At 31.8% G+C, this 15,337-nt stretch overlaps 2 protein-coding genes across 2 annotated transcripts; one reads left to right on the top strand and one right to left on the bottom strand.

Moving 5' to 3' along the window:
- The first annotated feature begins 481 nt into the window (after positions 1 to 481).
- LOC120092668 (peroxiredoxin-2F, mitochondrial) lies at positions 482 to 3,742 on the top strand. Its single transcript, XM_039050816.1, has 5 exons — positions 482 to 812; positions 1,007 to 1,036; positions 1,957 to 2,115; positions 2,929 to 3,023; positions 3,441 to 3,742. The coding sequence occupies exons 1-5, from the start codon at positions 597 to 599 to the stop codon at positions 3,544 to 3,546; spliced, it is 606 nt and encodes a 201-aa protein (XP_038906744.1). The 5' UTR covers positions 482 to 596; the 3' UTR covers positions 3,547 to 3,742.
- Positions 3,743 to 5,864: 2,122 nt separating this feature from the next.
- Positions 5,865 to 9,737, bottom strand: LOC120092533 (E3 ubiquitin-protein ligase RHF1A). Its single transcript, XM_039050647.1, has 8 exons — positions 9,359 to 9,737; positions 8,221 to 8,267; positions 8,071 to 8,133; positions 7,816 to 7,924; positions 7,440 to 7,711; positions 7,069 to 7,173; positions 6,620 to 6,965; positions 5,865 to 6,441 (listed from the first exon to the last, which is right to left on the bottom strand). Exons 1-8 carry the CDS (start codon positions 9,488 to 9,490, stop codon positions 6,430 to 6,432), a joined length of 1,086 nt encoding a protein of 361 aa, XP_038906575.1. The 5' UTR covers positions 9,491 to 9,737; the 3' UTR covers positions 5,865 to 6,429.
- Between the last annotated feature and the right edge of the window lie 5,600 nt (positions 9,738 to 15,337).

Consider the following 15,337-nt stretch of genomic DNA (forward strand, 5'->3'; position numbering starts at 1 on the left):
TATTGATTAATTTGTGAATTTTATAATATTTTTTAAAAATTGTTATGATCTTTGTCTTTGTTGAAAGTTTATAATAAATATTAAAGATATTTGGTATTTAGCATTTGAATTTTATGACATTTTAGTTTTTAGTTATGCATTGTATATAAATTTACATATTTTTAATTAAAAAGAAATGAATAAGTTATAACCCGACAACTCAACCCGAATTTTAAGGGTTGAGTTGGGTTGAGTTTGAGACTTTCTTTGGGTTATTTGAGTTGTCAACCTAACCAATCCAAATTTTCAGGTTGATCCTAAAAACACTATCAACCCAACCTGACCCGGCCCATTTACACTCCTACCATGGAAACAATCCTAAAAAACATGGACACATTATGTGATACATTTGGGTTTCGATTGTGGCCCAGTTCTCACATGGGCCTAGCATGTAGCCCAATGATCACCCAATGAAAGCCCAGATGAAAATTCTGAGTTCGCTACGCCATTTCCTTCCAATTTTCCGGCAAAATCTCTCGATCATCAACCAATTCACAGACACCGAGTACCATTCTTCAATTTGACAGTTGACGATCTTGTATCAGCTAGGCTTATCCATGGCGTCCGCGATTCTCAAGAGAGTCAGTGCCTCCGCAGGGAGCTCCCTGGTTGAATCTACGCGAATCGGAGCTTCATCGCGAGCTTTTGCGGCGGTGGCGGTCGGAACTGACATCATCTCCGCTGCACCGGACGTTTCTCTCCAGAAGGCTCGGAGTTGGGACGAAGGTGTCTCCTCCAAGTTCTCGACGACTCCGCTTAAAGACATTTTCAAGGTCTATTCTTCGAATTTTCGTGTATTTCTGAAGTATTCTTGTGCTTTTTATTTAAAAATATTGGTTGTTCATGAAATTGAAGGCGTTAAAGGCCACATTTGAGCTTTAAATGTTCTGTTTTACGCTTTACGTTGAATGATAATTTTAGTTTAATCAGTCTTTGTCTTATTGATTCATTGGTCATGATATTTCAGGGCAAGAAGGTCGTCATCTTTGGGCTTCCTGTAAGTCAATCTATATAGTCTTTTACATTTGTATATATGCTATGGAAATCATGAATTCTATACCAAATAGTTTCCAACGTATATGTCTTCATCTCTTTTTCAACGTGGTGTGCTCTTTGATGGTGACTAGAACTTTCATGATCAATGCCTTCATCCTTTAGTGAAATGAGGATTTATTTTAGAGATCAGTAACAGTGTTTCGTGGTATACCTTGTATATCTGACCTCTATAAGATTGATCGGGGTACTGAGGAAGAAGAATTGTTAAAGTTATTGCCACGAAATTAAATCAGAGAATATATGAACATTATTTTATACTCGGTAGGAAACTCTACAATTTAAAGAATTATCGACATTACACTATTTATTATGATACTACATATTTTCCCTCTTTATTTTTTTCTCCCTTGACAAACGCCTTTGGTGGTATGGAGATTTGAATCGTGGTGGGATCTTTATTCTAAACTAGTTTTTTATCAGTTGGAGTTACCCTATGGGAGGTAGATAGCTTATTTATTTCCTTGGTTAGGAACTTAAGAGTGAAAAATGTCTTCTTTCTGTATCTGAAAATTTGAAAAAATGGAAACAAGCTGCTTATTATTATTAACAACATTTAACATTTTAACCATCATGGCTAGTCTAATAGTAAATAGGGGGCATGACCTTGATAAAGGGTTAAGAGGTCATGTGTTCATAGATTTAATATCCTATGAGATTTCTTGACGCCCAAATATTGTAGAGTTAGATAGGTTGCTCTATGAGATTAGTTAAGGTGCACGTAAACTGGTTAGACACCCACAGATTAAAAAAAAAAAAACTTTGATGAACATGGAGTAGATATAACTGCTCTCTCTGGTTTTTTAACTATTAAGTAAGTTAATTATATGATGCACATTCTAAAGTTGATATTCCAATTCCCAGGGAGCATATACAGGAGTTTGTTCCCAGCAGCACGTTCCTAGTTACAAGAATAAAATTGATGAGTTCAAGGCTAAAGGAATTGATTCTGTTATTTGTGTGTCTGTTAATGATCCATATACTCTCAATGGCTGGGCCGAAAAACTTGAAGCAAAAGATGCCGTAAGCTTCCTTGACCAGAGTTATTAGAAAACTGCATAATTTTCTTTACTTGGTGTGTAATTTAGTTATTTGTAAGTAGGAATTATTTTGGAAAATTGTCAGAAATAACACGTTTAAGTGTTTACCTTACAAAATTAGCATCTTTTTTGAAACTTCATAAAAAATAGTTTTTCTCGGTCCATTTCGGACAAGATCGACCACGAGATTTTAGTTAAAAAGTGAACTTTTTCCAACCTATCGATTGTTTGGGGCTTTCTCGGTACATCTCACCAGATTATACAACGAAACTATGTGCATCTCGAACAAAATAACATCGAGATTCTATATATTTGAGCTTTCTCGGTGAAATCTCGAGCATTATTAACACCAAAATTCATATATGTGAGCTTTCTCGGTGGAATCTCGAGCAAGATTAACACCGAGATTCTATATATATTTCAAATCTTACCAACTTTTTAAAAAGATTTGATCTTTCCCAAAATTCAAAAATGTTGAATCAATTTGAAAAATCTATTTTAATAATTATAAGATTTTGGAAGATTACATACAAAAATTAGCAAATCTCCGTGTGTAAACAAGTGAGATGTACCAAGAAGACCCAAAACAATTAGAAAAAGTTGATTTTATAATAATTCTCGGTGGTCGATCTCGCTTGAGATGGACTGAGAAAAACGACTTTTATGAGTTTTCAAAAAGCGAAACCTAAACGTGCTATTTTTGACAATTTCTCAACTATTTTCCTTCCTAATCATTATGGCCTATTCTGATTTTCGTCATTTATTCCTGTAATTATCATCTTTTACTCCTATATAGATACAATTTTTTGGGGACTTCGATGGGAGATTTCACAAGAGTTTGGAACTAGATAAAGATCTTTCTGTTGCTTTGCTCGGTCCCCGTTCTCAAAGGTATGATCAATATTGTCTTTGACATGCCAAGAAATTTCTGGATTTTGGTTATTCAACCCCCATTTAATATTCATTTGGTTTTTTAGTTTTTAGTTTTTCATAATTAAGCTTACAAGTTACAAATACTACTTCCACTTATTGATCTCTTCGTTCTGTTATCTACTTTTTAAGAATGATTTCAAAATTTGAGTAAAATTTTGACAACTAAAAAGACAGCTTTGAAAAATATGTTTTTGTTTTTGGAACTCAAATCTTTTCTTAAGAAATATAAAGATCATTTTAGAGAAAATAAACATAATTTTCAAAAACCAAATGGTTATCAAACTAGATTTCGATTGCCTGGAAGATGTTTTAGTTTTAGATGGGATCCAATTATGTAGATATTTGTACTGTCTTTGACATTCTTCTTGTTTGTAGATGGTCAGCATATGTTGTAGATGGAAAAGTTAAGGCTCTTAACGTAGAGGAAGCTCCATCTGACTTTAAGGTTACTGGGGCAGAGGTCATTTTGAATCAAATTTAGAGTCAGTTTCCATAGCAACCAACACCAGCTCTCAAGTTCCGAATAAGACCATGTGTGTAAACGAGTAATGTATTTCAGAGATTTTCTTTTGGTTGTTTTTCTCAAGTAAATCCCAAGTGACAATTGCTTCGATGTTTTGCTTTCACTTATTGTTCTTCATATATAAAACGTTCCAACTTGGATTCAGAAACGAGAATTCTTCCGTCCAAACCAGCACTTCTTAATTGGAATATGAAATCTAAACCCTAAACTCTAACCATGAACGGGAATAAACGATAAGTATCAAGAGAACCTTAGCTAAATCTTATCGTAAATAGGTTTCATAAAACCGTATGATTTTCCCGATCTAAATAAAGCAGGTTTTACATGAAGAAAATTTGGCTCAGCATGTTCTATTCGATACGGGTAGGAAAAGAACCCAACTCGGTATTATTAAAAAAATAGAGAAATCAGAACCCAGTCAAGATGATATGGATCAACCCCTTCTTCTTGTGCCAAAGATCTTACCATTTCCGAAGGAACTGGAATTACATCTCTTTTCCATTTCCATTCCAGAGTTTTTATGTGTTTCCACACCCCTTCGAGACCCCGAAAAATGAACAACTTTTCTTCGGAACACATACAAGATTCGTCATTGCAAAAAGGATAATGGTAACCCCACCATTAACTACTTCATTTATGAATTTCATAGTAATAGAAATACATGTCCTACCGTGGCAAAGATTTACCTCCGTGGAAAGGATGATTCATTCGGATCGACATGAGAGTCCAACTACATTGCATTGCCAGAATCCATGTTGTATGTTTGAAAGAGGTTGACCTCCTTGCTCCTCTAGTTAAGATGAGGAGAAAGTTTTAGCTTTAAACTGGATTGGTCTTGATTTCATCATCTGATACTTTTATTACATAAAACTGATCGAGTGAAATGTCAGTATCAAGTTGATTGAATTTCTTTATCCGGTTCTTCAGTTCTTATGGTTGATAAAAATCAGTTTGAAAATGGATATAAGAGGAAACCTTTACTAAATGCTTTTTGATATTTACTATTCTTTTTTAGTATTGTATTAAAAATAAAGTGCTAGACTTCGAACTTTTTTTTTTTTTAAAAAAAAGAAAAAAATAGTTCAACTACTGCAGTAGTGAGGTGATTGATTAGCACATTTATTCACTGAAAATTTCAATTTACTAATTTGTGTTATAGACAAAATCATCATACGAAAGTCTGAAATTTTTCTAGTGTCACGGGAGTATCGTAATCCTCTTGTTCATATTATAAATTTGCTTTCATAAACATTTGTAAATCTCATTAACGTCAGTGGGTCCCAGCTTATTTTTAAATGTGTATTGACGTGACATACAATAAGTTGAGGTAGTATGGAAAATTATCCACACGACCGCAGTATAAAAAAATTTCTTGGTTCCATCGTCCAATTACCAATTTCACTCTATACTCTGTTCATATGTATCGTCCCTATTTCTAACCCATTCTCCATCTCTGCCGCGTTTTATTTTAATGTGTGTATATTTTGAAGACAATGTTGCACTTGTAATATTGAAATTTATACTTGTAGAAATTATAATTGAGTATTTTAAACATAGAAATTACTCTCCAACCTTACTGTATTCAAAGTATTTCATTGAAGACCATCTTTTTCCAGCTCATAATCCTGGAGGAATCAATTTTTTCAAAGGTTGCAACCACCACCAATGGGAGAAAAGAATTTATTCTTGCACATCTTTCAAAACCAAAGTCCTAAAGCATAAGCTTTACTTATTTTTGTGTCTGTTGCTTTGAACACATTCCTATCAATCCATAATTCATTGTAAAGTGATTTTTCCTACCATTGCTACTTTTGTGGGGACTAATGCCTCTCTTTAATTTTGGCTATGGAAGTTCAATCTCCAAAGAGCATATATTATTATGGACCCTGTTCCAAAGACATTTTATCCCCAGTTACTGGTGTCCAACAAAAGTTGTGTGTTTAGAACAATAAGATGTAAAAGGTTGATTTCGACATTTGAATACTCAAAATGTCAAAATTGAAGAATATTTTTTGAAATTAAAAAATATATATATATATACTTTTATCAACTTTTAAATACTTATTATTTGTATTATATTTATATTAGTAACATTTTGTTACTTATTTTTTATGTTTCATAACTCTTTATGATATAATAAAAAAGCCGAATCACTTTAATGTCGATGTCACACCCAAGGAAACGTAGAAAAATAAATAGAAGTATCGACATGTCAAAAATAAAACAAAATAAAATAATACCATGAGAACAATTCTAATTTTGAAGTTGCAAATTTGTTAGGGAATTAAATTGTGAAGAAGCATCTTCAAAGTTCCAATATGTTAACTGCTTATCCTCCTCCCACACCCCAAAAAAAAAGAAAAAAAAATGCAGCGAGATTTGCAATCTCAACTTCCACCCCTAACCCAAATTCCCCTTGACATTACACTTAGGTTGGCTTCAAAAGTATTCAGAAATCAGAACAGAAACCAGCTTCCCTTTTTATGTTCTTCCCTTCGAAAGAAGCATTTGTATCCCAATGAGGTTACATCCATTCAGTCAAGGCCTTCCATTGATAGTGAACAACTTCAGTCCCAATCTCAAAGAGATAGAAAGAAACTCATCCACATAGAAATAGAGTATCATGAAGCAGAACATCATCATTACATTAAAAATATAAATAGAATTACTACGAAAGTTACACCTTTTTCCTTGGTAGATTTATAAAAAGAAGAAAATGCAGGACGCAAACCAACAAGGATGTTGGCTAAATCGTAATACGTCGCTTGCTGCAGTGTGCATTCTACTGAGTTGAGTTGATAAGATGTTCAACTAGATGAGTCAAATCCTAACATCCACACTTCAATCTCCTCTCTGCCAAAGAGATGAATGATAATCAATAAAGACATTAAACACAAATTGTTGGAATGCCTCAAGTATATATCATCAAGCAAGCGTAAGTGAAAAAGTCTTTTACAAAGTTAACATGAAAACGGGTATAGCTTGATACTGGTTTGTGTTGAAAATCATCGAACAATGTAAGGTGAAGTACCTGAGCTAAAGAAACTTCGACGGAGCCTGGAACAGTAGGGGAAACCTGTGAAGGTGAACCAGTACATATTCTATCAATTTTAACTGAACCATCAGTGACGGCACTCTCTTGCACTACGTTCTTTCCTTTCAGGGAGTTTGATGTACCCCCACTGAAGCTGAAGAAGGAAACTGAACCAGTATTCCTTTTTGAAGTCAAATCTAGGCGATCAATCATTCGAGCAACGCCAGCAATCCCAGCACTAACTTCACGCTTTACTCCCCTGCTTAGCTCCTTCATGGAGCTGTTACGAGCAAGCAGTTTCTCCTTAATACCTTGAGTACTTCGCAAGATTGACTCTTTGTACCTGTATTAGTACAAATTTAGAAATCTTGATATGCAACTTAGCATTGATGATGTGACATGTAGAAAGAAACTAATTTAACAGAACTAAACTCCATTACACTTACTTTGCAGAAGTAGCAGACCATTTGGATTTGATAGAATCTGGGAAAGAGAGCCCCTCAGATTGGTTTGTTTTCTGATGACTACCAGATGGTGGCAGCAGTATAACACTAAATGACAAAAAAGGTTGATGCATGTTAGACAGTAAAACAAACGAAAGCTTTGCTTGTTTTGAAGCTTGAGGGAATCTTGAGAATTTAAGGTTGCAATCAAGGGAAGAAAGAATTTCTTGATAGAATACTGGCGAGGCACTCTCTCTTTTACTGTTAACTTTTCATCCCAAGCATAAGAAACCAACTTAAAATGTAAGTTAATTATGGTTTCTGTTAAGGAGCAAAGCATGTAGAAGATACATTAGTCAAGGCATGTAATGTACCTATGCGAGATTTTACTAGTTCCAGTTTGGCCAACAGATGACAGCGGAGAACCAGGAGATGGTGAATCACTATTAGGTGAAATTAGAGTTGCATCTTGAAATCGTGGTGACATTGGAACCTCTTCTGGACATGCAGAGATAACTTGTGAAGGCCCAAGTCCAAAATGTCTTTGCCTCTCCCTTCTATGAACATACCGAGCTCTGCTAGCTGCAGCAGCAAGATGCTGCATAATCAGGTCATCAAAGTCAGAGTCATCCGAGTGAGCGGAGTCCTGAAGGAATCAATTTTGCTGCTTAGTAATGGTTGATCTTCAATGAAGCAACAATTAAGCACAAGGAAGTCCGATAGATTGTCAGATTTATTAGAACTACTCACATGATCAATATCAAAGTTTTCGTGGAAACGCAAAGAAGTGGATGCAGCAGAAGACAAGCTTCTCAACTTTAAAAGCCTTTCACTAGCTATGGCTGCTAGAAGCTCCTGGCTGTCGAATAGTTGAATTAGCACATGCTTGATTCGAAAGCTTGCATCATTTTCATTCAGTAGATAGATTGAGAGAGATAGAGCGAGGCACGAGAATTGGGAGGAAAATGTGAAAGGAATTAAACATTCTGTAACAAAGTTACATACCCAACAGGATCCTTCAACACGAGCAACTGGCAACAGATTGGGCACTCATTGCTTCTTTGAGACCTGAAAAATCAATACCCAAAGAGTAAGACTAGCATCAACCTGCTTTTAGAAGATCAGATAAAAGGGAAAAATCTTCAAGAAGCCTACCAATCAAGAATACATTGGAGATGATATTCATGCTTGCAACTGGTAATCTGAAATTTGAACAATAGCCACAATTAATGCAAACATAAAGGCCACATAAACCATCTAGAATAAACCAGCAACACCTTTGAGACAAAAGCCCCTTAGCAAGAGGGAGTGAAGAAATCACTTCATCAGATCTCAAATTTCTAAAACAGTAATACGATCATTCACTTGGACAGCCAATCTCGGTCTCACTTATATACTTACAAATTATGCATTTGACTTTGTCAAAAAATCGACAATAAAAAATAAACATAAAACGTAAAGTAATAGGGAATTGACACAACGACACACGTACTTGGTCATTCGAAGTGCCAGATAACAGATTCAAAGTATTCCAACAAACTTAAATATCCCAATAACGATGAATAAGTTATTTATTCAAAATATGTACAATAAATCATATCACGTCGTTATACAAACAAAGTAGTTTGACAGAAAACAAAAGAATCCCAGAACACAAGTTGAAAAACCATCATCAGAAACCTGCTCACCTACATTCTACAGTAACACTTCATAAGTTCATACAAATAAACAAGAAAGCACAAAACCCTTTTCTTAAGACGCGAATGAATGTTAGTCTGAAACTAATTGCCTCGAGTAAAAGTAAGAGCTAGCCCAAGTCTAGCAAGAGATGGTCTTCATTGGTTATATGCAGGGTACAAAATCATCATGTAAACCTCCAATTGGAGATTATATAAAAAGCACCCACTGAAGAATTGAGGATCACATTGTACATTTAGTAGTCGATGATTCAAATAACATCCAGCTAATAAAATTCAGACCCATTTGCATAAAAAAGATACACTATAGAACAGATTAAGCATAAACTTAATAGGTACACTTCTTCACAATTTTCTCCCAAAAAAAGGGTCTCCTCCTTTATTTCAATCTCAGATGATCAAACACTTCAAAAGGAAAAAAGAAAACCCTGTTTCATTTTGAAGATGCAAAACAGGGTAAGAGAACACGATCTCCAAAAAGAAGAAACCGAATGTTCCTTCAGAACACAAAACAGGTCAAAAACTCAAACCCCGTTACAAGTATTGAACAAAGTTATAATCTGCAGTGAAGAAAGAAGTTTCAGTGATGAACTTACAGTGGCGGGATCATCGGAGGTAAATGGGTCTAGGCAAATACAGCAAGCGTCATCAAACGCATCATCAGAGGCAGCAGAAGCTGAAACAGCATTGGGATTGTGAGAGGAAGAAGAAGAAGTGAAATTGGCCATGGAGTGAGTGCAGAGAAAATCAAAGGGGAGAAGGAAGGAAGGAAGGATTTTAGAAGAGGGAATTGGGGAAAAACTGAAACCTAGAAATGTGTAGAGAAAGAAGAGAAGGAGAATGGTCAAAGAAGAGAGTTTATGGGGAGAAGAGGAAAAATCTGAAGAACTTTGCAGCAAACAAACCGATTCATACGGTTTGGTGGAAGTGGAATCAGTCTGCTCTCAAAACTCCCTTTTCCCCAACTTTTTATTTAACAAAACAAATATCAATTTTGTTTTAAAACCCCATGTGGTTTTAGTTTGATTATTATTATTATTTTTTTTAATTTTAAGTTTAGTCCACGAACTTTGCTTTAATTGCTGAAATATTAAATCTTGAACTTGTAAGATATGTTTGGCCTAAGCAATTATGAAGTAAAGAGTTTGAAAGTAAGTTGTGAACTTCAATCATTCTTTTGACTCAAGGAATTAGTGGATCTATGGTAGTTCTGCTCCATTTCCTGTTTGGGGGAATTGGGATCGAGGTCGGAAAATCTTTGTTCAAGGATCGGGTCCCTGCAAGAAAAAATCTTCCACTTATATTTTTATTTTTATTTTTTATTTAATTAAAATCAGTTAAAATTTAGTATTTATATTAAATGGTAAATATTTTAGATTACAAATCAGTATTAGTATTGTTTTATTTATTTAAATTAATAATTGAAAATTAGATTTTTTTTATTGTAATTTTAATATAAAATTAAAAGTTTATTAGATTTTAAAATAAAATTAAGAAAAATAAAAAATAATAATGGAAACAATAGCTTAACTACTGTTATATAAATATATATATGTTTAAAATAATAAATATCTAGGGTTAGGTTGAGGGTGGGGATGGAGAGGTATGTTCGTCCCATCTATGTTTGAGGACTTGTTTGTATTCCCGGTTTGACCACATTCTCGGTCAAAACAGGGATTCTAGACAAATACCTGTGGGGGTCGACTTTGAAAATTTTTGCCAAATTTATATCAACTCCTTACACTCCAAGAATTCACAACTCCCTTTTTATTCATAACTCTTTACTTCTCACTATTCCACTCCTTACTAGAAAAAATATCTTTTTAGATTTTTAGATGTCAAAAAGTGTTTAATAAAAAGTTCATAAATGTGTCTTTGACCAATTCGAAATATTCTGAAGATTAAAATATCTTTCTGGTCCCTTTATTTTGAGTTTTATTTCATTTTGGTTCATTTTGAATGTACAATTTTAGTTAATGTGTTTTCGATAAATCTTAAGTTTGTTAGTTAGTGTAGCTAGTTTATTGTTGTTTTTTCCCAAGAAAAATGTAGTTTCTATTAGCATTCTCTTTAGAAATTGTGAGAAAATATTTGCATAGTATCTTTTTTTGTATGGAAATTATTATTATTACTTAACCAATTTTGATCAGAATTAACTTTGAGGGCTAAATTTAAGATTTAGAGAAGGTATAACAACTAAAGTTGGACAATTAAAAATATCGAAACCAAAATGGTATTTTAACATTTTTTTTTTAAAACTAGACGCCTATTTGATAGAAAATTGAAATTTTAATATCACATTAAACACAAATTTCAATTTCTATATCAAATGAATTTATTGTTTTTTTAAAAAAATATCGAATTTGTTAGAGACCTTCACGGTATGAAGTTAAAACTTTTAAAATTTTGTTTAACATTTTTAAAGTTTAAGAACTTATAAGGCTTGAAAGTTTAGTCTTTAATTATTTGTTATATACTTCTTAAACCAATTATCTATAAATATCAAAGTTTTAGGACCAAACTTGTAAATTATCTTTAAACATCTAAAGTTGTCTCTCTTACCGTTTACGTATATTTTTCTTAGTTCAACCTCAAACCCCTAGTATTTTTATTGATGACAGGTGTCTTGACCAATGAACTACGTTTAAGTAGCCAAATCTATAGACTTCTTAGACACAATTTTGAATATATTAATACATACTAAGTTTATTATTCTATTATATACATACTTTGCAAAATTTTCCAATTAAAATAGCTTTAGATTATTAATCTTTTACCACAATTTAGGTTTATTCATAATCACTTTTTTAAAAAAATATTAATTGATTATAACTACGGTATTACATTTTCTTCGACCGGTTAATATTTCTATCAATATTTTTTATATTTTTATGGATTTGACATTAACATAAAAAGTAAATTAACATTTCCATTATACCGTAAAAAAAATCATAAGACATACCAAATAAGCAGCAAAACGATACTAATGTAAATATAATATAAATAATATACACTTTTAAATTTATTTGTCGAGGATATTGATTTGTTAATTTAAATATCGTTTTTTATTTTTCATTTTTATAATACAATAATTTCCATCGACATTTTTGTAAAATTGATATCTCGATATTTTTATTAGTAATTTAATCCTGGGTTCTAAGTTGCATATAGATTGAGCTTTTTTTTTTTTTTTTCCTCCTTCATTTTTTCTCCCTTTCTCTTTTTTTTCCCCACATTTTCTATTAATTTGTCGAAATCTTTAAATACCAATATATTATTTGTTGAATATATGGTATCATTTAAGTTATGTTAAATACCAATACCAATATATTATTCTGTTTTTTTTAATAAATGAATATATAATTCATTTATTATCGATCAGTTTGACCAATCATCCATTTATTATTTTTGTACAACTTTTTTTGGTTTTTTGTTCCTCTGTCCCTTAGTTTGACAATAAGGGTAAGAAAATTGACCAATAACTAATTATATATAGATTATAAATAAATTAATGCATCATCATAGTTGAGCCCGTTGTTATAAATTGTAAATAAATAAATGATTTAAATAATAAAAAGTTAAAACAAGGTTAAACTATCATTTTGATCTCGTTCCATTTTAGTACCTATATTTTTAATTATCCAATTTTAATCTTCCTAATTTCAATAAATCTTAAATTTAGTCATTCAAAATTAATTTTCATTAAAACTAGTTAAATAATAATAATAATTTCCATGCAAAAAATATAATATGTGAATATATTTTTAGAATTTATAGTAAAAATATTATTAGATAACAAAAAGTTTTTAGAAAATCAATAATAAACTAGTATCGGGGGCTAAATTTAATATTTATTGAAAATACATCGATTAAAATTAAACAATTGAAAGTATATAGACTAAAGTTGAACAAAATTTGAAATATAGGAACCAAAATAGTTTTTTTATAAGAAAGATAGCTTTCAATTATATTTTTACTCTTATCGTATTTATCCATAAACTAATGGTGGAGTCGTGGAGAGTTTTTCTTTTCTCGTTAAAACAAGATGAAATTTAGTGCGACAGTTAATGTGTAACAATTTGAAGATATTTACAACATCATTTCTAACATCATTCACGTAAATAAACGTGATCATTGATGTAAAAGATGATTATATAAATTACTTAAAACGATAATAACAATCTTAATCTTCTATTATAGTTATAAATAATATTACTCACCCCTTCTAATTTCTATATATTAATTATGCTTTGTCATTTTTTATACTCTAATTATGGAAAATATATTTTCTAAAACAAGTTTAAAATTCATAGATAAAAAAAGGCCTTTTAAAGTTTAGAAATATAATTGAAAAATCCTAGCACTCATTTTTTTTTTTATAATTCAATGTCTAGTTTTTATTTTTATTTTCATTTTTAAAGAATTTAGTTTATTTTTTTTATATCTTTTAGTAATTGTGATTCCAAATTAAAGATCATAATATTTTAAAATCTAGAAAGGTTTAAATTAGATTTCGAAAACACACATCTCATATTTGATACACGAATTATCTTTAGAGTTTTTATTTTTCTAATTTTATATTTTTTTACATTTATTCTTGTGAATTATATATACATAACTCATATGGATTGAGAAATACATAACATAAATTAAAAATTAATAAGATTGATGAGAGTCACACATTGGAGGCAAGTATAAAAGAAATAACAATGAAAAGAGGCCAACCAAATACCGACACGTTTTCCACATAAATAAAAAGGATGAATGGTCTGTGAAGAATCCTGACCGTTGATTTTTGAAGTCTTCTGGAAACATCAATGTCAATGGCAGAATAAAAGTTTGTAAAGTTTGAATTAAAGGTGGGACCAAATATGGTGCAGGCCAAGACTTTATATTCCACTTTTTCATAGACTTAATAGCAAATTGTAGACTAACAAACTTATAGACTCAAATTCCATTCTTTTAACAAACAGTTCAAAAAATGGAATTTTGGGATATTATGTTAGTGAAAATTTATTTAAAATGAAAAAAAAAAAGGGAAAAAAGGAATTCCAACTTAGTTATTTTATCAATGGAAAGCCTCATCATATAACCCCACATTTGCTTATGAGTTTGGACTCCGAGGGGTATCCGAATAGGTAAATGTGGGTATGATGGACATTCCACACGGGCATGACAAGGCGCAGCACTGTGCGCGTGTGTGAAATTATTTTTTAATAAAAAATAAAAAATATATTTTTTTCTTTTCATAACTTTTCTTTTTTTTTTTTATTTTTATTCTCTTTATTAAATGAAGTGATTGTTCGCACTTTACATGGTCGTCCACCACATTTTTCCATTTCCGACAGTCGCGTGCATCCTCCACTTTTGCGCAGTGCACGATTTACAGTTGGACTCCATACCTATAAAATGAAGTGATTTTCTTTAGAGAAGGAACATTCATTCACTTCTTTCTTCCTTCAGCTACTTTCCCTTCAAGTTTCTAAGCGGTTGTCAATTTAGAGGGGTGTCAGAATTACGGTCGGTTCCAGTGCAGTTCCGACTGAGATAATGTTTTTTCTGGGCTATTTTATCCTGGGGACAACGTGACCTTATTCTGAACTGCTTGCATAAAGGGCAGAGCCGTGAACTATCTTAAAGAGAGCGATATCCACGACTCTGCTTTCACCGTTTATTCGTTTTGTAAGTTTTATTTTTCTGATGAGTGTCATTCCAGTCGGTCAATTACTATCCTCTTCTATCTGCATGGGGAGCCGTTTCCAACATATTGTAATGTTTCTACTCACTTTTAGAGGATTTAGGCATTGTAAGATTATTAGATTCAATTTGCATGAATGCGAGAAAGTTGATAAAAATGTTGAGTGGAGATATAATCTAAAAAAACCAAAGAGAGATCAATAAGCTTACAACGAGAATCTCAAAAAGTTTAAAAAGTTATAAAGTATGCAAAAGCTATATACCGCCAATTTAGTTTTTGTTGAAGAAATGACACAAAAGGAAAAGAGACAACCTATTCAAAATATAAAAAAAATATATTTTTTTATTTATAATATATAAAGACGAACGCTCTTGAGAGATTACTCTTTTACTCACTCACTTTTCATCACTAACTCTCTAGTTTTATTTTACTTGACTCACATATAGAGTTATACCTCATATTTATAGGCATGCGATCCTTGGAGCCCAGGTAAAAGGATCGCCTAAGTTCGTCTTAGATTCTACAAATTTTCTAGATATTTCTTAGGTTATCCTTATTTGAACTTGGAACCTATAGAAAACCTAAGATATTTATCAATCTTGTTTTTGAGATATTTATTTACATACTTCAACATAATTTTAGAGAAATTTTAATTACACATTAATGTCATATTGTAGATACTTTAGGATTCTTATAAAATGGTTAGGATTGTCTTTTACTTCAATAATCTTTTTAAAAGTATATCGAAAGAAGATGAAGCGATGAAGAAAGGAAGAGATGCCTCTAACTTGTCATAAATTAAAAAGTTATACAAATAGAAAAGACTATACATATTAAAGTTAGAATGCAAAATTTAGCCCCTTGTGGATTTTTCCCC

Source organism: Benincasa hispida, chromosome 12 (assembly GCF_009727055.1).
Source record: "Benincasa hispida cultivar B227 chromosome 12, ASM972705v1, whole genome shotgun sequence".
Lineage (NCBI taxonomy): Eukaryota > Viridiplantae > Streptophyta > Magnoliopsida > Cucurbitales > Cucurbitaceae > Benincasa > Benincasa hispida.

Coding starts and splice junctions, on each gene's coding strand:
- LOC120092668 (XM_039050816.1), top strand. CDS start 597: ATGGCGTCCGCGATTCTCAAGAGAGTCAGTGCCTCCGCAGGGAGCTCC. Junction 813..1,006: donor CGCTTAAAGACATTTTCAAG/GTCTATTCTTCG, acceptor ATGATATTTCAG/GGCAAGAAGGTCGTCATCTT. Junction 1,037..1,956: donor TCGTCATCTTTGGGCTTCCT/GTAAGTCAATCT, acceptor TCCAATTCCCAG/GGAGCATATACAGGAGTTTG.
- LOC120092533 (XM_039050647.1), bottom strand. CDS start 9,490: ATGGCCAATTTCACTTCTTCTTCTTCCTCTCACAATCCCAATGCTGTT. Junction 7,712..7,815: donor AAAACTTTGATATTGATCAT/GTGAGTAGTTCT, acceptor TGATTCCTTCAG/GACTCCGCTCACTCGGATGA. Junction 6,966..7,068: donor TGGTCTGCTACTTCTGCAAA/GTAAGTGTAATG, acceptor GTACTAATACAG/GTACAAAGAGTCAATCTTGC.